The sequence below is a fragment of the Tamandua tetradactyla genome, chromosome 21 (genome assembly GCF_023851605.1).
Source record: "Tamandua tetradactyla isolate mTamTet1 chromosome 21, mTamTet1.pri, whole genome shotgun sequence".
Classification (NCBI taxonomy): Eukaryota; Metazoa; Chordata; class Mammalia; order Pilosa; family Myrmecophagidae; genus Tamandua; species Tamandua tetradactyla.
In genome coordinates this window covers 59,793,554-59,818,132 of record NC_135347.1, presented here as the reverse complement: position 1 = coordinate 59,818,132, position 24,579 = coordinate 59,793,554, and the positions used below count along the sequence as shown (strand labels likewise).

The 24,579-nt window shown below is 34.9% G+C and overlaps 1 protein-coding gene across 3 annotated transcripts in view; it reads left to right on the top strand.

Moving 5' to 3' along the window:
- TNPO1 (transportin 1) overlaps positions 1-24,579 on the top strand; it is a 108,413-nt gene that overhangs the window by 33,053 nt on the left and 50,781 nt on the right. For 2 of the 3 annotated variants that reach the window (XR_013167193.1, XM_077139488.1), the window contains exons 3-7: positions 2,220-2,295; positions 6,838-6,987; positions 12,395-12,501; positions 16,675-16,808; positions 22,560-22,641. Coding sequence is in view for 2 of the 3 variants with exons in the window: in XM_077139488.1 (XP_076995603.1) it covers positions 2,220-2,295; positions 6,838-6,987; positions 12,395-12,501; positions 16,675-16,808; positions 22,560-22,641 (549 nt within the window). In the remaining variant the exon portion in view is untranslated. Of the gene's footprint in view, positions 1-2,219; positions 2,296-6,837; positions 6,988-12,394; positions 12,502-15,564; positions 15,689-16,674; positions 16,809-22,559; positions 22,642-24,579 lie in introns of those variants that run through there. The other variant, XM_077139489.1, reaches the window with a different exon arrangement.

The window sequence follows — 24,579 nt, the reverse complement described above, 5'->3', positions numbered from 1 at the left end:
GAGCGGTGCCAACACCGGGTGCGAGACCGAGCCCCCAGGCCTTGGTTCTGGACGGCTCAGTGACTCTCTTCCCCGAGGGCCGGGTGGAGCGAGAAGCCCAGGGCTACGGTTTGGGGGAGAAGGGGGAGGAAGAGGAGCAAAGCTCTTACGGATGCTTTCTGCAGTGCCCTGAACTGGGCAAATGGACAGGTCTTATTGGGTGCGTAAGGAAAACAAATTCACTCACCTGATCTTAAATCCTCGTCTGTTGACCCCTGTTAATTTAAGTCCAAAGAAGTAAGTTCTTCGAAGGAAAAAAAATGTACTTTTTGCAGAAAAGACGCCTGATTTCTGTTCTTAATAAGCAACAAATTTATTTAAAAAGGGACTGGGTAAGTAAGCTCATACTGTTATTCAGGCTTATTTATATTTAAAGCACTTTAAAGCTGAAGTTATTTATGTACGAATACACAAGAAGCTCAGAAAAATAAGTTTCTAAGAAGTACTGCATTACTGTGACTTAAAACCGTCAGTAGTTGAGTAAATACATGCTGAGCTTTTCGGTTAATGCAATACTGGCCCAGTAAAAAAAAAAATGGAGAATGGAAGGAATGACGCATTAGGATTGCTTGGATTTTTAAAAAGCCATTTCGTTTGAATACTGCAAGTATTAAGGAAAGAATAGTAGCTTTGATGTGATGTGTATTGGACCTTGTATTTGGAACCCTGCTGTGACTCCATCTGAATTTGTGTTATGTCATAGCCTACAGCTCTAGGAATGATGAGGTTGATATTTAACAAGTTATGGATATTATGTAGGTTATTAGTTTTTTAAATTAGTCAAGCCAGAATCACATTTTATATATCATAGTTTTTTCTTTTAGTATATATTTATTAAGTACCTTTTATATGCCCTTTAGGTGCTTGGCGGACTTAAGTTAAATGTACAGTGTAGTCTGTGTGCCTGGAGCATAGCATATGCCTTCTGAGTAAGGGACAGATTAAATTTCTGATACTGATAAAGGAGAACATTATTGAAAAGATGCAGTCCTTTATATTGTCAGAGTGCTTCATAATGACCTTGTGCTTTTGTCTCCTTAGGAAAGAATGTATTTAATTATAGTTTTTGTATAGGCTTGAGTGCTTTTTGAAAGACTGTAACAATAGTATGGACAGATAGCTTGAGTTGTAAGAAAGTAAGCTTGTCAGGGAAATTTATGAAAAATTTAGTGATCTCTCAGCATTTTAGTAGCTGTTAATCTTGGTCTTTCGCTGAAGTAAGAAGTCACTTGTATGAGTTTGTCTTGGTCAGTGAAAGTTTAGACTTTGGAATTTTACTGGAGTGTGTGTTTTGCTAGTTGATTTACATTTAGCCCCAAATATTAAGAGTATTCAGATATGCAGTAAAAATTCTAGGTACATATAATACATATTATGCCATGAATTTCCTCAGAAATTTGTATGGTCCTTTGAGTAAAAACATTTTAATCTTTTTGTGTTATGAGGGACAATTGGCAAGCATTTTAGGGGTTAAGAATCAAGGCATGAAGAAAGCTACATGGAGCCTGATGTCACTATTGCCTGCCAGCAGCAAGGAAATACCTGCAAATTTGTGTTACTGGAAATGTTAGATCTTGGGGAGAAACAATTGTACTGTTGCAGAGCAGTAATCTCATAATGCTGACTTAGTAAGATTGGATGTGTCGACTTGTGCTTAAAAGGCATTTTACCTTAATTTTTTGAACTCTAAAGAACAAAATGAGTCTAATAGAAACTTTTTTTAAACCATTTTGTAAAGTTGATTTCTCTTAATCATCTCTAAAAGACTCATTTTCTTTGGTGTACTTTTTAATTTTGTCATTTTAATATTTCTGGTCAAGATATATTATAGTTCACATAAATCATAAAAGATTTGTTTTGAAAAAAGTTGCTGTGTTGAACATGCTGAAGCTGGCACTTGCATAAACAATTTGTATTGAATGTGGCGAAGCTGAAAGTTACTTAAATTGTATTTCTATAATTGGTATAAGTATCTATAGTAATTTTAGTATTTCAGCCACATGACACCTAAGAGATTTAACAAGCACTGGACTCTTTTTGGAATAATGAATTGATACCTTATTCTAAGTAAAAATGGAAAGCTAAACATATCACAAAGGAATTCTCAATATCCACATGAAAATGCTTAATTTCTTCCATAGATTACCCTGGAACGTTTCCTTAACTACTGTTTGTTCTAGAAACTGGAACAACTCAATCAATATCCAGATTTTAACAACTACCTGATTTTTGTTCTTACAAAATTAAAATCTGAAGGTAAGTAGTGTCTATTTTGGTAAATATTTGAATGTATCTTTAAAACCTACTAAATATACTGGGAATTAATTCATTTCAAAGGATTTCATTTTGTAATACCACATGGTTTATGTGTGGTGGGTAGAGACTTAGAGTTCCTACTACCCTGAGCATTTAGATATGTTTAATAAGCATTCTGTTGTTAATTGTGTGTTTATATAATAAATTCTCTCATTGTTTGTAAATGAAAAGTGTTGCAAAGTCTACTTAGGTGTTTTACTTCAATACTTATACATGAATATCACAAAGTTAATAGTTTTAATACACAGATTATGGTCTATTGAAGGGTTTAATAGTTGACAGAATATATAGAAATGAAACATTGTTTTTTAACTATTCTTCCTCAACAGTTTTAGATTGAAATTACTACTGTATGTTTAAAGCCTGAATACTGGCCTCATTTTTAAATGACATGCCATTTGATTGTTTTCTAAGACATGTAATGTGCCCCAGTGGACTTTGTTCAATTCACAAATATCAAGCACCTCCTCTTTGCCAGGTAATTTGTAAGTTTTGGGGAGATAAAAGTGAACCAACCAAACACCCTCACAGAGCTGCCATTGTAGTTCTGGGTGTTCTGTATAACATTCCTATTTGAGTACTGAGTTAGTCTCTTCCTGAAACATTTGTCAGACACATGGAGGCACTCAGATATTTATTGAACTACTTCTGACTTCTGAATGAAAGTGTGGTATACACTATTAATAGTGATTGCTGTTTCAAAAGCCGCAGTGCAATTAGTAAAGACATCCTGCACTTGAAGTTGGGAAATAACAAGTTTTAGGCTCTACAGTGACATTAGTCGTTTAACCTCTCCTGCTTCTTTCAGCTATAAAATAACTGGTTTAGACTACCAGACCATCTGCAAGGTTTCATGTAAGGTTTCATCTTTGAGCTGTAATAGGCTAATGGTCTTAATGGGTGGTAAAATCTCACTAAAAAATCTCACTTTATTCAGACTTTGATAATCCATATACAGTATAATGATTCATTTTAAATTGTCTTCAGATAATTTTCTAGTTAATTTGGGGGATTCATTTGTGATTGAGGGGCATAATAGAATATTTTGAATCTAATATTAAGGAATTCCTTCAGCTTATCTTTAAGTTCAGCAGTTAGATAGGGCTAGTTTTCTAAGTATATTTGATATATTGCTTTTTAATATAAAACTTTTATTTATTTTAATCACACATGGTTGGTGATCAATAATCAATGCTATTTGTTTTTAAAACACTAAAATATTTAGTGAATGAATTTTCTTATCCGTGATTATTTTACTTGAACATTTTAAACTTATTTTTGCTAAGCCATCTACTTTCCCACCCTAGGTTCCAAGTTTTAAGATTGTTAAGATATTACACTCTTCCTCAAGGTTTTCTTGAGATAAGGATTCTTAAAACATAATTTTATTTTATTTTATTTTTTGTTTTTTGACATTTAAAAAAATATTTTTATTGATAAATAGCATACAAACACAAGCAAGCATACTTAACAAACATTCCATGCATGGTATACAGTCAGTGGCTCACAATATCATCACATAGTTGTGTATTCATCACCATGATCATTTCTTAGAACATTTGTATCACTCCAAAAAAAGAAATTAAAAAAAAACTTATACATACTGTACCCTTTACCCCTCCCTCTCATTGACCACTAGTATTTCCATCTACCCAATTTATTTTAACATTTGTTCTCCTTATTATTTATTTATTTTTAATCTGTGTTTTTTACCCATAAAAGGAGCATCAGACACAAGGTTTTCACAATCACATAGTCACATTGCTAGAGCTATAATGTTAGACAATCATCTTCAAGAAATTGGCTACTGAGACACATCTCGACAGTTTCAGGCACTTCCCTATAGCCTCTCTAATTCACCTTAAACTAAAAAGGAGATATCTATAAAATGCGTAAAAATAACCTCCAGGATAACCTCTTGACTGTGTTTGAAATCTTTCAGCCACTGACACTTTATTTTGTCTCATTTCTCTCTCTTTACGTCGAGAAGGTAAAGCATAATTTTAAAACCTTGTAATTCAAGTAGTGGTAAAAGAGGTTGGGTGTAACTGCTTCCACAGACATCTGTTAATTAGAAAATCATGTGGGCAGTTTCTCAAAGGACACAGAACTTACATTAATATGATAACTTGATATTTCTTCTGGTGTTTACTCATGTATTTTTTTCCCCCAGAAAAATTAGGACATGAGTTGGCTACATCTAGTTTTCCATTTTAAAAAACCTTAACATTGTGGCCATCCATAACATTACCAACATCTTACAGTGAAAATCCTCTTTTAGTAATCTTACCGCTAAACTGTGGAATGAAGTGTTGTATCTGGAAGAGACCTCAGGGGTAAACTGGTCTAATTCCCTTACGTTACAGATGAGCAAATTAGGCCCAGTGAAATTGTTTTACTTTTCTAAAAAAGGAATACGTTAGTTGGTGAATTTTTTTAGAATGGATTTTGCACAGAAGCTATATAATTCTTTTTAATGTTACATTGCTTCACCTTGTACTGTAGCTTAAGACACTTCATCTTGTAACCTTTACTGCAAAGATAATATAGTGTATTCCTTGTAAACAAATACACATGCCATTTAAAATATAATTACATGGCTGTGAGTTAAGATCCAAGTTAAATAAAATAAAAAGAAAATTTATTGCTTGAGGAAGTTAAATAAATGGCTGTCATTTATTTCATGGCAACTTCAAACTTTAGAGAGAATTTAGAGTGGGAAGGAATGTATTTTTGTTTTGTTACTCACTGGAATGGATTATAATTTAAACTTGAAAGAAGTTTTTAAATGATGACGTAAAAGCTCTCTTAGGCTGTGTTGTGTTGGCTGTGATTGCTTGAACGGGTTTTACGTCCCTTTCCATGTATTCCACCCTTTTAAAGATTTCAGTGCCATTTAACTTTGGGAGCACTACTAATTAGAACAAGCTCGGAGTATTTTATTTCTTAAGGTATTTAAAACAGTTGTGCTATGTATAAAAATAGCATATTCTGTTCACAGTGCCAGCTATTCGTGGCTTGTAGCCCTTTGAGGAGGGTATTACTGTAGAGTATAGACTCTCAAACTAGACTCCCAGGTTTTTGGTATTTTGGCTTTTCAGTTAGAAACTTTGTGTGACTGTGACAAAGGCCTCAGTTTCATATGTCTAATACCTATCTCATGAGATTATTAAGAATTAAATGCAGTACTGTTTGGAAAGCACTTAGCAGTATTTAGTACATAATAATGTCCAGAAGATGTCAATTATTGCTAATATTGTTAGTGGTGATGCCAGTTGGTAAACCATCTGTGGTAGTTCAGTTCAGGTGTCAGCTTGGCCAGGTGAAGGTGCCTAGTTCTGTTGCTGTGGACATGAGCCAATGGCGTGTGAACCTCATCTGTTGCTCATTACATCTGCAGTCAGCTAGGAGGCATGCCTGCTGCAATGACTGGTGTTTGATTTAATTGGCTGGTGCTTAAATGAGAGAGCTCAACATAGCACAGCCCAAGCAGCTCAGCATACCTCATCTCAGCACTCACAGCTCACCAGGCCTTTGGAGATGCAGAAAGAAATCACCCAGGGAAAAGTTGTTGGAACCCAGAGGCCTGGAGAGAAGGCTGGCAAAAATCACCCTGTGCCTTCCCATGTAAGAAAGAACCTCAGTTGAACGTTTCCTCTGAAGAACTAATGAAATAAATCCCCTTTTATTAAAAGCCAATCTGCCTCTGGTGTGTTGTATTCCAGCAGCTAGCAAACTAGAACACCATCTGTTATAATAGGTATATTACATCTATTATAAATTATAGTCTCCTAGTGTTAAAATGCTTTTTGAAAATTTGTTGTACCATCTGTAAGGTTAAACTTTTTTTTTTAAGTTCTGTTTTGGAAAAGTTTTAATTTTTGCCTTTTTTTAGCTCAGAGGCAAGTGAAAAACATGATAAAAATTAAGGGCAATTATATTTGTTATGTGAAGGTAATCCCGTATGTTCTTTGTACACATAATTTTTTTAATAGAGTATTTTTAATGACTTATCCTTCAGATCTGTGATTTGATATTGATATGGTTCCAGTAAAGCTTAAGTACAGTAGCCGGATATAAACAAAACTAAATCAGTGGTTGTCAACCAGGGGTGATTTTGCCCCTGCCCCCTGCCAGGGGGATATTCAACACTGGGAACATTTTTGATTGTCATAACTAGAGGGGTGCTACTGGCATCTAGTGGGCCAGTGATGCCACTAAACATCCGAAAATGTTCAGGGTAGCATTCCACAACAAAGACTTATCCAGCCGAATGTGTCAGTAGTGCCAAGGTTGAGAAACCCTGAACTCTTAAATCATGGAGCTAATCTTTTGATAATCATTTTTTCCCTGATTATAGTAAAATTAAATTAAATTATTGGAATGTTACAATTTTTAAATATAATTTGTTTTAGAGTTATTGTTCTTGGTGTATTTTGAAACAAAGACTGTTTTGGAACTTAATACTGTTGTTTATTGCAGATGAACCCACAAGATCATTGAGTGGTCTCATCTTGAAGAATAATGTGAAAGCACATTTTCAAAATTTTCCAAATGGTGTAACTGACTTTATTAAAAGTGAATGTTTGAACAATATTGGTGACTCCTCTCCTCTCATTAGAGCCACTGTAGGTAAGTTACATTGTAAGGGTTCACTTGCCTTCTTTGTGACTGGCTTGCTGTTAGATGTGACAGATTCTTTCCATAGAAATTTTTGTTTCCCACTTCATGTTGAATTGTGATGGGGAACATATTTCATTGCCACTTAAATGCTTTTGAAATACTGTTATGATTACATGATGATTACTTAATTGAAGTTGGATAAAAGGGGATACCAACAAATGACGTGTACCTTGAACATTTTAATTTAGGCTTGTAGCCTTTTCTTTGTATACAGCTTGAAGTTCCTTACTGTCTGTCTGCCTTAATTTAATACATGGGCTCTAATCTCCAGTTTCACTTTTTTAGTCTTTTCAGAGCATTCAGCTTGCTTGTTTTCATTGAAGACACAATTTTTTCTTTTTAGCAACCTCTAACATTGTAAGATACTTAATTATAACACTGATATAAATACGTTTGGGAGCAGACACAACTGATGGTTGGTAAACAACACATCCACTGGAGGAAGCAGAAATAGGCAGGCGTACTATACTATAGAGTAGTTTACTAGTGTGACAACATTCAGTATATTGCTTGATGCAGCTAAGGTTTACAGGGAATCTGGAAAGCTGTTTGTCTGGCAGGTTGTTTAAATGGATATAGTGAGTCACACGCTTTCATTAGGCATTCCTTAGTTTTATTTTTTTATCTCATTGCGGGTTTGACTTTTATTGACCAGAAAAAGTAGCCAATTCTTGCTTATATAGTAGGCTCTGTGACTTCTGCCCAAACATTCTTATATTAAACATTGCTGTTATTAACCCTAATTTTAAATGAAATGAGAAGAGGACATTTGAGGAAAGGGACTTCCTAGATCTTTAAGTACTGTTTTATTCAAACCACAGTACTTTGTGTCTTAAATTTGAAAGGTACTTGGGAAAAGAAGAGTTGTTTATCTCTCTCAGTGAGTGCTGGGTTCCTCCTACATCCCATAAAGGTTTTTCAACATGTTTGCAAGCAGCATTTATCTTGGGAATTATTTAAGCACTTAAAGTATCTTCTGACTTAACATCTTATTTTAAATACATAAGTGGAAATGAGATACATAAGGATAATTTTTATTTCTTGTTACCTATTAATAGACTATGAAAGGTTCTTGGTTTTAGTGCTAGTTTATATTACATATTAAGTATTCTGATTGAGAAAGGTCGTTGCAGTTTTGAGTAGAGAAACTAATCAAATGAAATCTTAATTTTGTTTTACTCTGCTTCACTGAAAAAATAATTGAAGGAACTTCAGAAATAACTTCAGTATATATAGATAGATAGATTTTTTTTACTCTTCGTTTTTTTTTTGAGGCATGATAATATTTGTCTCTTTGTTTCTGACATTTCATTCAACATACAGTCTTTAAGGTTCATTCACCTAGTTGCATGCCTCACAACTTCATTCCTTCTTGTAGCCACTCAGTGTACATATAAACCACAGATCCGCCTTCCATTCCTCAGCCCTTGGTGTATGTACACACCAGTTTTCCCTTCTATTCCTCAGTCGTTGTACCCTTAGGCCAGCTCCATCCATTGTGAATTGCGAACACTGCCACTATAAACATCAGTGTGCAGATGTCCAGTCCTGTCCCCACACTCAGTTCCTCCAGGTATATACTGAGCAGCGGGGTTTCAGTATCATGGCAACCCCACCCCTAGCCTCCTGTGAAACCACCACACTGCCCTCCAAGGGGCTGCAGCTCCCTACTGTGGTAGTTAGGTTCAGGCGTCAGCTCAGCCAGGTGATGGTATCTAGTTCTGTTGCTGTAGACTTGAATCATTAGCATGTGAAACTCAGCTGTGGTGGATTACATCTGCAGCTGGCTAGGGGGAGTGCCTTCTACCATAAGTAATGTTTAATTTAATTAATTGGAGGCTTAAAAACAGGTCAGAAGAGAGCTCTGCACAGCACTGCCCAAGCAGCTCAGCACACCTCATCTCAGCACTTGCAAGAAGTAGTAGATAGAAATTGCCCCTGGGAAAGCTGTTTGAACCTAGAAGCTGGGAGGGAAGGCCAACAGACACCGCCCTGTGCCTATCCATGTAAGAACTTCTGGTGAAACTTAGCTGCCTTTCCTCTGAAGAACTTTTAAGTTTTTAAGTTTTTAACTGAATATATCCCCTTTTACTAAAAGCCAATCCATCTCTGGTGTGTTGCATTCTGGCAGCTTTGGCAGACTAGAACACCTGCTGTCAGTGAATAGGTACATTTCTTTCTCCACATTTTCTCTAGCACTTGTTTCTGTTCATTTTTAAACAGTTTTATTTGCACATCATCCAGTACAACCTAAGTGTGTAGACTTGCCTTCGCCACCATGGTCTGTATGAAGACATTTCCTTTTCTCCCACAGAGAATCCTTCCCTTATGCCCTCCCTCCTCCCCGCCTGTTGACTATAGACCCTTGCTTGCATTGATTGTACTTTGTCCTCCATACCATCCATTTTCAACACCTTACAATGTGTTTTAAATAATGATACGATGCCTGGGAATTGATCCAAAAACAATTGGGGGTTTTGAGTTGTGACATAGACAGGCATAAAAATATAAATGAAGCAAGGTTAGCTATGTATTTATGAATGGTGTTCCTAAGTTGTGTAATGGAAACATTTAGTTTTCACATTGCTCTTATGTATGTTTGGAACTTTCCATTTAAATAAACCTGTAATACAGATAAAACAAGCTGTCAGCTTGAAAGAAGATAGGCAGCTGGTCCAGTAAAGTGTCCATTTTATGCTAATTAAAAAAAAAAACCTGTTTGCCTCTTCATTTTTGTTTTTTTGGAAGAAGACTAGTGAAGATGGTCAGTAGGACTGACATAACAAATTTTTAGCAAAGAAGGGAGAAATTATTTTGGAGCATAGCATTAAGATTCTAAAGTATTTAATAATGTATCTGTCTCATCTGAAGAATTGTGATCCTTTTGATTTTTGATGAAGGTAAATTGTTTTACTTCAGGAAAATTGCTGAGCTTATTTAGAAATATTGGTACTTTCCAGCCAAGTTAATCAGGGAAGTTTGCTGTTTGCTTTTTTTTGTTGTTTTGTTATCTCTTACTTTGGTTGCTTAGTTTATATAACAAGTTTGTTTTGTTTTGTTTTTAATTTTAAGAATATATTTTAAAGGCAAAATAATTTCTCTAGGTTTCTGAAAGGCATTTCAGAAATTGGAAACCATTCTCATCACTCATTAACTTTAGTAGAAGGTTCTTGATATCTGTATAGTAGCGTAGATCTCACTCGTTTAAGAGGTCTTGATTCTTCTAGAACCAGGGTTTCTCAACCTCAGCATTTTGGACCTGATAATTCTTTTGTTGGACTGTTCTTTGTATCTTAGGATATTAACCACCATCTCCGACCTCTGCCCGCTATTACTAGTGCAGCCACTCCATGTTGTCCAGAAATGTATCCAGACAGTGCCAAAGGGCCTACGGTGGTCAGAATCCCGCAGGTTGAGAACTGCTGTCCTAGCTGACTTTGAGGGCAAGGACCGTGCATTACTTGTTTTCTGTTTCTTAGCATCTAATGCAATGCTTGCAGCATAGTATTTAATAAGTATTTTCACTAATAAAGGGCAAATTACTGATTGTAAAATTAGACTTGCTAGTTATTAAAAAATCCAACATTATAGAAATGTATGTATTATGAAAGGCAAACAGTTCGAGTATTAGTACAGATCTTTTCCTTGTACATAGCTACTTATAATTTTCTAAGCAGGATCAGGCACACTGTATTTTATGCATTGTTTTTAAATTTTTAACCTTATTATATATTGGGGATGTTGTCAGGGATTGCATGGGCCACGTTTCAAAGACTGTATGATAATACATTGACTAACCAGAAATTGTTTCTCTTTGGAAAATAGATTTGTAAAATTTCACTGAACATCCTTTTGTGTGTGTTATTTATACACTTGTGGAAGTATTTCTGTAGGATTAATTTGTAAAAATTGCGTTACTTGTTTAAAGTCTTAACGGGTGTTATTTAAACATTTTAAATTAAATAGGCATTGCCATTCATACCAGTTTTCACTCCAGTATTTGTTGTAAACTGTGAATTATCTATCATGTTTCACTTTTTGCATCTGTGCTAGATAGGTATTGAAAGCTTTTACTGTAATGATTGAAATTGTAGGATGGAATAAATTTTGAATTTGTCTATCAACTTTCTGTAGTGCTTTCCTAGCAAAAACCATGTCAGTGGACTGTAGTACCAAGTTGTAGATTCTGTTCAATTCTTATTAATTATTGCTTGTTTGTCATCTTACTTAATATACGCTTAGTTCCTTTTAGGCAGATCCAGTTGTTACTCTCTTTCCCTCAATTCTTTTTATATTTTAACTTACGGAAACAATAAATGACAAGAAGAAGCAGGTCTGCTATTAGTCTTGCTGCTTTGGGAAGACTATTTTATTATAAGGGTTTTTTTTAATCTTTAATGCTATCAGTACGTTGATTCTTACATATAATTGTATTCTTTTGGTGGAGGATAAATATTTGCCTACAACTTCACATTTTTTAGCTCTTTACCATGGGGAGCAACATTTTCAAAAATAAAGATGGAAAATTTACACATAAATGGTGGAATTTAGTGTTCAGTAATGATCATTGAAAACTTACTGTATGATAGGCATTTTGTGTGTATATCTGCTAAGGCAGAAAAAATATTTGTTACATTTTTGTGTTTTTGCATGATCCATTAATCTCACAACCAAGTTGCACCAACAGTTGAAATAAATCCATCAGTCAAAGCAACATGGTCACTCAGCATTTTCCTCTCAGCCTCTAAGATCACCTTGCTGGCAGTACATCCATGATAAGGAAAGTGCTGCAGGAGTGGAATATGTTTCCTGTCCACCTCATGGGAGAGTGTTACAAACAGTGAACATGTAGAATTGTTCTCAGTTGATGCTCATCTCCTTTATCTCTCCTAACCATAGTCTGTGGCTGTGATCACAGATTATGCTAGGTGGCTGTTCCTCGTTTTTGAATGGATCTATTATTTGAACCTCACAAACATAAGTGCTGCTTATATTTTGGTATTTACCCTTCTGTTCTTTCTATGTAACTTAAAAATTGGAATAATTTTAATTAGGGGAACTACTCTTGATATTGTTGGAGAAGATTAAGTTGTAGCCTTTTGTATAGATGCTTGGTAAAAAGAACTTAATGAGGTTGAAGTATTGGGAAACAAGATTAGAAACAGATCTGGTTCATGTTGTGGTTTCTCTGCAAACACGGTGTGGTGATCATGGATGTCATTTAAGAATGTTATATGGTTTGGGAGTCATAGGTTGATTTGGAACAGTTTAAAAGTATGTGTGTGTATGTACTTGCTCACATGACAATATCTGTATACGCAGATGGATTTCCTAAAGATGTGTGTTTTCTTTGAAGGTATTTTGATTACAACCATAGCTTCCAAAGGAGAGTTGCAGAATTGGCCTGACCTCTTACCGAAGCTCTGTAGCCTTTTGGATTCTGAAGATTACAACACCTGTGAGGTATGCTGTTTGCTTCATTGTAATTGTTCTTTTCTATTTCTCTTATATTGTGTATTAGCAACCTTTAGGGACAAAAATATTTCCTCAAAACTTTGATTAGTTATCTTCGTGTCTTACATTTATGTTTATGATCGTTTCTTTTATTATTTTATATAGTTAAAGACTGTAAAATTATAAAACCTCTTTGTGTATTTTCTACAAGGTAATATCTAGTCTCTTTTTATGTTCTAGTACTGTTGGGTATATATGTTATGTGTGTATGATGGTAATTTTTTAGCCTCTCTAAATTGTCTGTGCTTCTTATTGTTTGATATGTCTACACTATGTTTAGTTGTCTAGGTTTAATCATACATGATATTTTGTTAATTTGCCACTGGTTATATCAGTAGCAACCTTTCCATTTGAGGAGGTGAGTGAGATTCTGTACGGATTTCTTCTACAAGCTCTCACTGTTTGATGAATACTCTTTCATTAGCAGACTTCTAGTTTGGGTAGAAGTATATTTTAAGCTGAAACCATTTAAGGTGATTTTGTCTCTCAAAAACGGTGACTACTTTCTCTCTCCAGAAAAAAAAAAAAGCTGGGTTTGAAGGTGGCAGGGCAGGCACAGGAATAAACTAACAAAAAGGAGTTAGGAGGTCTTCTGACTTACAGTTTGTCACCTTATCCGACTTGAGGTGGAGAAGCAAAAGAAAGATGGAAGGAGAGTTAGCAAAGGACCCTTTTTAAGTCACCCCTAACTACCCATTCTGCCTCTCTAAAAGAAAAAAAAATCCTCATTTTCCTGTATACATTTTCCATTAATGCTTGAAAAAAATATTTAATCATCATTTAGCATTTAGTTTAAATAGTGCCTTTGGTATAATTGTAATAACATATAAAGAGATTGAAATTTCATGCAAGTTCAGATATGGCCTCACTTTCTGTAAGCCCAACTCTGCAAGTGAAATCTTTGTGCTCCCTACTACATGGGACATGACATCCAGGGGTGAAAGTCTCCCTGGCATCACGTGGAAGATGACTCTCAGGGATGAATCTGGCCCTGGCATGTGGGATCAACAATTCCATCTAGACCTAAAGGGGGAAACAAGTGTAACTAATAAAGGATCAGTGGCAAAGAGAGTTCAGTTAGAGTTGAGAGGCTACTCTAGAGGTTGCTCTTATGCAAGCTTCAGTTAGACCTTGCTAGCTATCATAACCTGCCAGTCCCCAACCAGGACCATTCCAGCCAATCCTAAAGAACACCTAGGGCAATATATAATTCCACAAGGGTTCCATGTGCTAGAGAAACTTGCCAGAAACCTACAATCTCCAGATAGGTCCCTGGACCAATCCTGAAACCTAGAGGGCCCACCCTCTCCAGAACATCAGATAATTCCATCTCCCTACCCCATATTAGTGACAGACCCTTCCAGTATCGTAAGTTCAGAATTGCCATAGCCCAAACACCCCTAAAGAGAGGGATGGAAAGATCAAAGGTGATGGTGGAGTTATAGGGAGAAGGTAGGGTTTAACAAATGAATATGAATGCTGAATCATTAACTTGATATTTCTTTTGTCTCCAGTATCTTAGAGCAGCTAGAAGTAAAAACCTAAAATTATGGAATTGTAACCCATGTCAAACACTGAAATCTGTTCTACAACTAATTGTGCTGTGTGTTGAAATTTATTGCTTTTTTTGTATAGATGTTATTTTTCACAAAAAAGAGAAAGAAAAATGTTGATGATGATAAAAAAATATTTAAGCCTTCTAGCCTCCTATATTCTGGAGCAGCTAGAAGGAAAAATCTGAGGATTGCATGGTAGCCCATGACAAACTCTGGGATGTGTCCTGTAACTACTTGTTGAATTGAAGAGTGCTTTGGAAACTATTGCTTCTGTCTTAGTTTAAGTATATGGTATTGCTGTGTACCTGAACTAAAGTAGATTTGTAGAAATTGGTATGGAATGATTGACTAAATATTTGCTCTTAGTCAAAAGTTTTACTTTGATTTTTATTGCTACAGTAGCTAATAAGTTCACGTTTAGAGTCACTTTTAACAGGCTTTCACAACTAAAACATCTTTTTAAGAAGTTATTATTCACATTTATCTATTTTACCAGGACAATAGAAATCCCTAGTACTAATTTAATGCATGTTAAATTTAAGAACTGAAATTTTATATTTTAGTTAGTTAAAATCTGAACTTCACAAATCCCCAAGTTAATTATTTTTTAAGGTATCATAAACTCTAGAAGAGTATTGGGCAATTGCAATTGCTTTACAGGGTCTTTTTTTTTTTTAATTGCAAAATGAATATACAGAAAAGCAGTAAATTTCCAAGTACATTTTAGCAAATAGTTATAGAACAGATTTTAAAGTTTGGTATGGGTTACGGTTTGCCTCATAGGTTTACCTTCTTTTAGGTGCTTTTTAAATTAGCTGTACTGTGGAGAATAATCACCCATGTGCTGATAGGATTATAGACAGTGAAATAAGTGGCTGAAAAACTTAGTAGGTAGGTTATATATTATGTACAAGAGCTCCGAGTTAGACCTTTTGGTATAAAAACGGTTATAGGGGAAAACTTGCCAATTTGAATTGCCTGCCCTTTTAACAGATTTTGTCCATAGTTATCCAGTGCATGGTTTAAATATTAGTAATAACTTAATGGTGTCAGTTAGGAAGAGAAGTGTAAGAATTTGTACGCAAATGGAGAGCTTTAAATTCTGGTTTAACAACTGATATTTAAGAATAGAAAAATAGCATTGACTTAAATTGACAAGAATATTTCAGGGGAGTTAAAATTTTTGGATTAGATGATATTTATTAAAATCCTTGCCAACCCAAATATAATCTAGTTCAAAGTTATTTAGTGTTAAAATAAAGATGTGTCATTATATTTAAACTGAGACTTGGATAACTCAGTGGTATAGTAATTTCTGTTTTAAAATGGAATGATTAGGAATAAATCCCCCTCACCAGGAGGAAACCTAGCAACAGACACACTGTTGGAACCAGAACTCAGCCTCTAGGATTCCACAGTTTACTGACAGGTGAGACCCTAAGTTCCCCCCAGGAGGAGGCAAAGATGGCCAGGAATCAGAAGGAAAGAAGGTATCAAGAAGGATGTAAAGGCAGTGTTTGACCCGTAAATACCACAGAATCTAGACTTCACTACCCCGAGACTCGTACTCCTGTGCCATGGTATTAATAAGCTGTATGATGCTCTTTCTACAGCCAGTGAAAAAATCCGGTCAGGGATCAAGATAATGTAGGGCAGAATCTTGATAGTAAACCTCCACTTTGCACGCACAGTCAGTGGTTGGCACAGAACCTTAGCCTCACTCCATATACAGAGCAGTCTGTGGTATACTCTTTGGAGTGACTGTTGGTTATTCTGTGAAGATCTGAAATAATTCAGAACAAGTCCAGAAAAGATTAGAGCATTTATAGTGTCAGTACCTGAACTCAAGTATGTAGCAAATCTCCTAATCTGGTATCTTGCTGAGCCAGCTGTAGAGTGGATTTCCAGCCATGGGTTGGGTTGTTAATGTGTGAGTTACTCAACAGTTTATTTCTACTGAGAAAGGATTTATGGATCAAGTCAAGATGGTTCCTAGTTTACTCTCAGATGACTACAGTTATCCAGTATGGGTTTACTTGAGCCAGTATTTGGATCAAACTATTTCAATCTCATTTGTAACCGGAAAATACCTGAAATTTTTAAGGCTGAAAAACATGCTAGAACTGCCTTCAGGAAGGCTTTCCAATATATAGAAGCTATATAACATCCTGAAGTTTTACGATTAGCCCCAAAAGAACTTCCTAATCTATCTACAGCTGCAAACCAATGGGACAAGAAAAATACTCCTGGGTCCAGTGGATTTCAGGCCCCTGAGAGGACACCGGGAGCTGTAATAACCAGTGCCTGTTGCTGGTAGCAGCATGAACCGGGCAAGTCCTCCGGCAGTGATGATTGCAGCGATTCTCTCCAGTATGAGTATCATGGGCCACACAGTAACTAAGCTCTAGGGAAAAAATAGACTGGTTACATTTATCTATTTTAGAGGGCAGCATTTATGTATAGGCTGAGAACAGTGATCTATATGTTAAACATTGTTCCTCAGTTTGCTTTTAAAATGGCTTTATGTAAATTGAATTCTAGAGATTTAAATACATGTCTTTTACAGGGAGCGTTCGGTGCCCTTCAGAAGATATGTGAAGATTCTGCTGAGATTTTAGATAGTGATGCTTTAGATCGTCCTCTCAACATCATGATTCCCAAGTTTTTACAGTTCTTCAAGCATAGTAGTCCAAAAATAAGGTAACTATCTAATATTAAATTTTTTTTATAAACCCTGACATCATCAGCCTGACCACTCTCTTAATGTTCCTTTACCCGTAATTTTATGATTAGCAGAGGGGATGGACTGTTGCACAAAGATAAGCTTACATAATTGAAATTTACTACTTTAATAACAAAACCCATAAAATGCTGACTCTTTATAATAAAATTTTCATTAAATATGGTAATTCTTTTATATGGTTAATTACATTTATAGTGGATAATAGTAGTGCTTATTTGAAGTTCCCTTGTTTATGGCTAGGATTAATTGGTTTTGGGTTTTGTTTTGTTTTAGTTAAAAAGCTTGCCTAGTATAATACCTTCGTTTTTAGCTGTTTGATAATTCCACCAATATAACATCTATGTATCTTGCCCATTGGAATAAACTGGATTATCTGATGTAATGCTATAAATTCTTCTGGTTTCTGGACAAACACTGTTCTCTTTCTCGTCCCATTCCTATCCCTGATGCAGGTCTGTTCTTGACTTTGTTCATTTTGTGATTAATAAACTAAATACTGTAAGTCCTTTCAGTTTAAGGTTTTAAATTGAGTTATGAAAAAGACATTTCAAGTAGGAAGGTGGCAGGATGTTTGAGTATGCCTTGAAATCACATAGTAAACCTAGTTGCATGGTGCTAAGTTAACCTGGTTTGCTTTGTTTGCCACCATCCCTAATTCTTGGAATAGAGCCTAGCATATAGTTGTTGAATTACTATTGTATTTAGAATAATAAAATAGCCTTTGATTAAGGTTGTAATCTCCAGTTACCCTACCATGTTACAATTATCATGATGTCTTCAGTATGTTGTTAAGGTATATGTGGTTCTTTATAACTTTACCAGAAGTTCCCAGGCTCTTTGTTTTTTAGTTTTGGATTTGAACTTTTTTTTTTTTGATCTAATTATTATTAGTTTTTTCTAACTTGTTTGCCTTTTGTTTCTCTGGAAAAGTCATTGCTTACTGAATGTCAGCTTCCACTTGTCAGTACTTCTTGCTTTTATGTAGAATAATCAAATTAATGTATAAAATAAAAATTATGCTATTTCTGGATGCTGTTATTTGGCCTAGATGCCAAAATGAATGAATATTAAGTGCATAGGGTTTCGCTATTAATTCTGATACCTTTGGGGACTTAACTTCCAGATTCTAAGCTTTATTCCAAAGGATGAATGTGGTTTCAAGAAAGTAGCCAAAGGTTACGGGCGGGCCGCGGTGGCTCAGCGGGCAAAGTGCTTGCCTGCCATGCCGGAGGACCTCGGTTCGATTCCCGGCCCCAGCCCATGTAAAAAACAAACAAACAATACAATAAAACAAGAAAATGTTTAAAGATGTTTCCCTTTCTTCCTTCCTTCCTTCCATCCTTCCTTCCTTCTCTCTGTCTTTCCTTCCCTTCCTCCCTCTCTCTTAAAAAAAAAAAAAAAAAAAAAAAAAAAAAAAAAAAAAAAAGAAAGTAGCCAAAGGTTAATCATGGTATTTTTTTTAATCTTTTCCTTGTTTAAATTCTCTATTTAGTTCTTTTGCTTCATCTTAATTTTAGTTACTCTTCATCTTAAGTATTGTTCTCAGAGAGAAAACTTAGTAGATGTTTTATTGTATCACACATGTAAATAATACGTTTCAAAATAAAATGTTACTCTTCTTGTTGTAGTTAACCGTGTAGGAATTCAGGTTGTCCAGGAGGTATGAAAAAGTGTGGTTATTTGTGTACCTTTTTTCTTCTCTTAGGTGTACATATAAAATCTAGAAACTGAATTGCTGGGACATAGGGCATGTAAATCATTAATTAATTCAAGCAACTAATGCCAAATTATTTTCCAGAATGGTTGCACAAATTTATACTCTTTTTTTGGAAGAACATAAGATTCTGTGAATATACATAGTCTTTCAGTGTTTTGTATTGTCACACATTTAAGTTTTTGCATATCAGAAACATAAAACGGTATCTCATGTTCTTGATATTGTACTTCATTCCCTATTAAGAACAGTGTACAGCTCATAAGTTTATTGCTGGCATGTGTTGCCCTTTTTTGGTCTTTTTTTCTCTTGGGTTCTTCACCATTGGCTGGCAGGAATTCTCATCATTTATCAGTTTTTTGTGTATAGACAATTTGTCAATTTTGTATATAGAGAATATCTTCTCTCCCTTTTTTGTTTTTATTTTTTTTTTAATTTTGTTCTGCTTTGACGTTTCAGCTCTTCATACATCTGGAATATTTGTGGATATGTGGTGTGAGATAGGGATATATTATATCGTTTCAGTACGGATAATTTTTTCTTAAGTCTGTTTTTTAAATAGCCTTTTCATTTCCCCTGTTGATTTAAAATACCACTTCTCTCATACGCAGTGTTCAGTATGTGTGTAAGTTTGTTTATAGACTCCCCCATTCCGTTGTTCAGATACACACCAATTTGTTGCTTTAGCTTCAGATTGAGTTCTGATACATTTTAGGGCAAAAATTTTGAGCTTTTGTTATTTTTAGCAAAGTTTACTTATTTAAAACAAAGCTTAAAACAGGAAAATATTGGAGTTAATTCCTATGTAGGAAGGGAGAAGTTGGACAGATTAAATGAGAGCTCAAACGATACATGAGGGATACATTTTAGTTTCTTAATTGCATTTCGTACTATCTCAACTTGGAAGAATCTTTTGATGGTGCTTCCTATTTGTATAAGGTTAATTTATATTTTGTCCCAAAATGGAATGAAAATAAGGCCTCCAGGTTACAGACTATAAATGTGGCAGAGCATTTGAAATAATCACAAGTAAGCAACTACTTTTTGCAGAATTTTGTCTAATAAAGGTATTTCTTGAAGAAAGACTTAAAAAAAAATGGTATTTGGCCTGAAATCCTCAGGTATTCTAAATGAAATACTACAATTGAGAATATCCTCCAATCCTGAGAATTTACTATGAATTTATTAAATACCTCTTATACCTCTAGAGAGAGTAGTTTTTTAAAATTAAAAAATATTAAGGACTGTAAGGAAAAGCCCATATTAAAAAAATTCATTCATCAGGGAAAAATGCTAGTGACACTGTATCAGAGACAGATTTAATTTAAAAAAATTGATTCAAGTGTTATGAATATATGCCTCTTTTAGTATTCAATCAGGTAATGTAAAGAGTTTTTAATTTATATGTATGGATATCTACATTATTTCCAAGTTTATTGTCTGTATTTTTTTACCCTAGATCTTTTATATTCCTTTTAGAAAGAAATGGCATTTGGAGCCTACATTTTAAACACTTGGGGTGCCTGTCTCTTCTATATAAACTCCAGAATTAAGTTTTATGAAAAACCTTCTTAAAATTTTTATTGAAATTGTTGATTCTGTAGTTTAATTTAGAGGAAACAGACATCTTCATAATACTAAGTTCTTAATAAAAGTTTATAGTTTGCCCTTTAGAAGTCTCGAGCATATTTTACTTGGGGTTTTATTTATTTTTTATTTATTCCTTAGGTACATGGTCTTCTCTGATACTGTTAAAAGTGGTAACTCAGTTACCTGTTTTGTGGTTTTTTTCTTCTTCCTTTGCTGCTAATGTATAGAACAGCAACTTTTCTATAGTAATACTGTTTTTTTTTTTACCAGAAATACTGTGAGATAAAATAATAGTTGTCAAAACTGTTTCTTTTCACTTAAAGATATAAATAATTTCTAACAATTTGTGGATTTTAAAAATTAGTTGAGAGGATGTAGAGAAATTAGAACTCGAGTGTATTTTTGCTGGGAATATAAAATGGTGCAGCCACTGTGGAAAGCAATATGGCAGTTCCTCAAAAAGTAAAATACAGAATTACCATGTCTCCACAGTTCCACATACCCAAAGAAAGTGAAAACAGGGTGTCATATACTTGTACAATAACAATATAAACAATAATGTTTATAGAGGCATTATTCACAGTAGCCAAAAGGTAGAAACAACTTAAGTGCCCGTCACCAAATGAATGGATAAGCAAAATGTGGTATATATACGCACAATGGAATGTTACGCAGCCATAAAAAGGAATGAAGTTCCAAGACATGACTTCAACATGGAAGAATCTTCAAACATGCTACATGAAATAAACTAGGCATATAAAGACAAATGTTTTATGATATGCTGTCACTCAAGAGAGCTGTCTAATGGTAGATAACTTAAATTCACAGAGACAAAAAGTAGATTAGAGGTTACTAGAGGAAAGGGGCTTTTTTACCTGGTGTGGGTATAGAATGTTTGTTAATAGAAATAACTATTTGGGAAATGCTATAGTAGTATTTGCTTTTGGGGAATAAGGCTAAGCAAGAGACTTTTCTCCTTCTGTTCCTCTTAAATTTTGTCCTACATGCGCTCAAAGAAATACGAAGGAGGAGCCATCGTATAGAAGTCAGGAGACTGAGCTAGCTAGACACACTTTTAGGTAAGATTCTAGGGCCTCATTTTTCTTTAGAATATGAAGGGACTTTACATTATTTCTTAGGTTTATGCAGACAATGTCTCAGGAACATATACATGTTCCTTTTCCTACTTTTATTTTGTGGGCGAATCTTGATGTACTGCCATTAAGATAGAAAAGTTCTCATGGGTTTTATATTTCAGGAGTGGGAAGCAGAGGGGACAAATAAATAATATCATTTCAGATCGTGATAAATATTAATAGAAAAATAATGAGAATAAGGGGATCTGCTAGAGATATTTTATGTAGACTATGCTTTGTGAAGGTCTCATTTGTGCAGTGATCCTGAGCAAAAGTACAGTTGCAAATCTTTGAAACACCTGGAGAAAGAACATTTCAGATGGTGGAAACTGAGCACAAAGCCTCTGAAGTTAGAAACGCCTTTTAGAGTAACAGAAGAAAACGCTTTGGAAGTGAAGTCAGGAAAGTAGTAGGAACCATGTTACACAGGGATGTCTAGGCCAGGGTTTGGCAAAGTGACCCATGAGACCAAATCTAGCCCATGGCCTAGGAATAAAAATTGGCTTTTATATTTTAAAAGGCTGTTTTGTGGGGTTTTCTTTTTTAATGATGGTTAAAGTTGATGAAGATCCTATGTGGCCTGCATAATCTAAAATACTTATTAGTTGGTCCTTTGCAGAAAAAAATTGCTGACTGCTGGTCTGGGCCATAAAAAATAGGTTTGTTTCACTGGAAGAATCTGAACAGGAGAAACGTGTGTTGAACAGGCTGTAGTGGAGGCTGGGAAACCATTTATAGCCTATTGCAATAATCCCAGGGTGGGGTGGGGGGGAGATTATGGTTTGGCCTAGGGAAGAAGCAGAGATAATAAATGATTGGATTAAGGGTGTGTTTTTGAAAGTAGTTCCAATAAGAGTTGCCGGAAGGCTGTAGACTTGTTCATCATTTTTACTTTCAAAAGGAATTCATGCCCTTTATTAAATCTGTAGGTATATGAATTCCCATTATGCCTTCCCCAGCCTCCTGCTCCCCACTGCCCAACCTCAGCGTAGCCACTATTAAAAATTTGCACCTGCCCTTTCAGACAGTTTTCGGTTGCTTAGAAACACTAACATATATTGCTCTACGATTTGAATTTCTCACTTAATATATCATTAGCCTTCTCTGTTGGTATACCAAGAGATTTGGCTCATACTTTTAATGAATACATATGTGAATATATGTAGACAATTGTGCTGTTTCTGGAAGAATATTTAAGCTTTTGCCAATCTATAAATAAAAAAAAAGCTGCAGTGAGCATGCATTAAATGTGAAACTTTTGTTTCTAGGTCTCATGCTGTTGCATGTGTCAATCAGTTTATCATCAGTAGGACTCAAGCTCTGATGTTGCACATTGATTCTTTCATTGAGGTGAGATTTGTTTCCCCTCCTTTTCATTTCTTAAGTGTAATAGTGTATAATTATATAAACTGTTAGTATTTAGTTAAATTATTTTTGATAGCATAAAATTGGATGTAGTATAAACTTTGTCATTTTTATTAACTGAAAATTAAAGTACTTCTTTGTTATTAATTTTCCTACTTGTATCGTAATGCAAATATTGATCATTGAGTGGTTATATTATAAGTTGACTACTTTAAAAATTTCTGTTGCTCTTGCATATGGAAGTTGAATCTCCCAGCTCATTTGTAATACTTGAAATGAGAATGATTAGCATAGTTGGGTTAATTTGTCTTGATAAAGAATCTGAAGGCACAGACTAAAAGGACAATATTTCTAGGTTTCTATTGTGAAATTAGAGGTGTCAAAGGGGGGGATTGATTCTTAAATCTTAATAAGCATCTTTTTTTCATAAAACAAAAGGATAATAAGCATAATTTGCATAAATTTCTTTTTTATATACATAAATAAATGTTATGCTTGCAAGGTGACTTTAGTATAATTTTGTCTAGAGGTGATATAGTATTAATAGATAAGATTAGAAATTTGGAGTAAGACTGCCTGGATTCAAATCCCAGCTCCAAAGCTTAGTAGCTAAGTGGCCTCAAACATTTGAACTTTTTTTTAAGTAATGCTTTCAGTTACATAATCAGTAAAACTAAGCTCATAATACACCTGTTGGACTGTGTTTCATTTGCTAAAGCTGCTGGAATGCAATATACCAGAATTTGCTTGGCTTTTCAGTGGGAATTTGTTAGTTTACAAATTTACAGTTCTAAGACCATGAAGAATGTTCAAATTAAGACATGGAGAGGAAGATACAGTCTGTGAGGAAAGGCTGCTGGCATCTGGGGTTCCTCTGTTACAGGGGGAAGACGCGTGGTGATGTCCGCTGGCCCTTCTTTTCCTGGGTTCTGACTTCAGTGGCTTTCTCTTTCAGCTCCTGTGGGTCCTTGCTAGTTTTTCCCCTGGTGTTTTCTCTAAGCTGTCTGGGCTTTCACTGTCTTTTATCCTCTTCACAAAGGACTCCAGTAAAGAATTAAGACCCACCTTGAATGGGCTGGGTCACATATCAATTGAAATAGCCTAATAAAAAGGTTTCACCTACAATTTGTCTGCCCTCACGTGAATGGATTAATTTAACAATCTTTGCTGGAATACATAACAGTTTCAAACTAGCACAGATTGTTTTAAAGATAGTTCATGTAAATAAATTGGAACAATGTCTGCCACAGAGTAAGCAATGTACAAGTTAGCTGCTATTACTTTTAAACGTAGTAACAATTGTAACTATAGTCATATTTCCTCTTAGTATTTTTGCCAGCTTAAGGGAACAGTGGTGGACATGCCAATATTTTATAAGGAAATATAATTTAGAACAAAATAAATTCTCTGAAAATAGAAATTCCATAGAACTAGGAAGCAGAGCTAGAACAGTTCACATTTTTACAAACACTTTGCATTTGTGTTAAATACCATGTTAATATCTCCATGGTACTTGATAATCCTACAAAATTTCAGCTAGTTTCTACATCCTACAAAAGCCATAGACTTCTGGTAGATTCTTGGAGCTTTCTCGGATTGTTGTTTTATCTGTTACTCTTTGTTCTTTCAGAGTCTCAGTCCTATTCATTTTACATAAATTTAGATCAGTTAAACTACTTGTATTTTACCACATTCCTTCTCAAGGAGCAGCGCTACAACTAGTGCTAGTCCAACATGATGAAATGAGAAGGGAAATTGAAAGTGAGCATCAAAAATTTTTATAGCAGTGGCTTAGAAATTAAAAAAAAAAGACTAGTGCTTAGCCATAGATAGTTTGAGAAGCGTTGTTTTATACAAATCTAAGTATAGTAAGTCATCTTATGCTAGAGTACAGTTTGCAGAAATGCCAGAAAGACTTCTCTT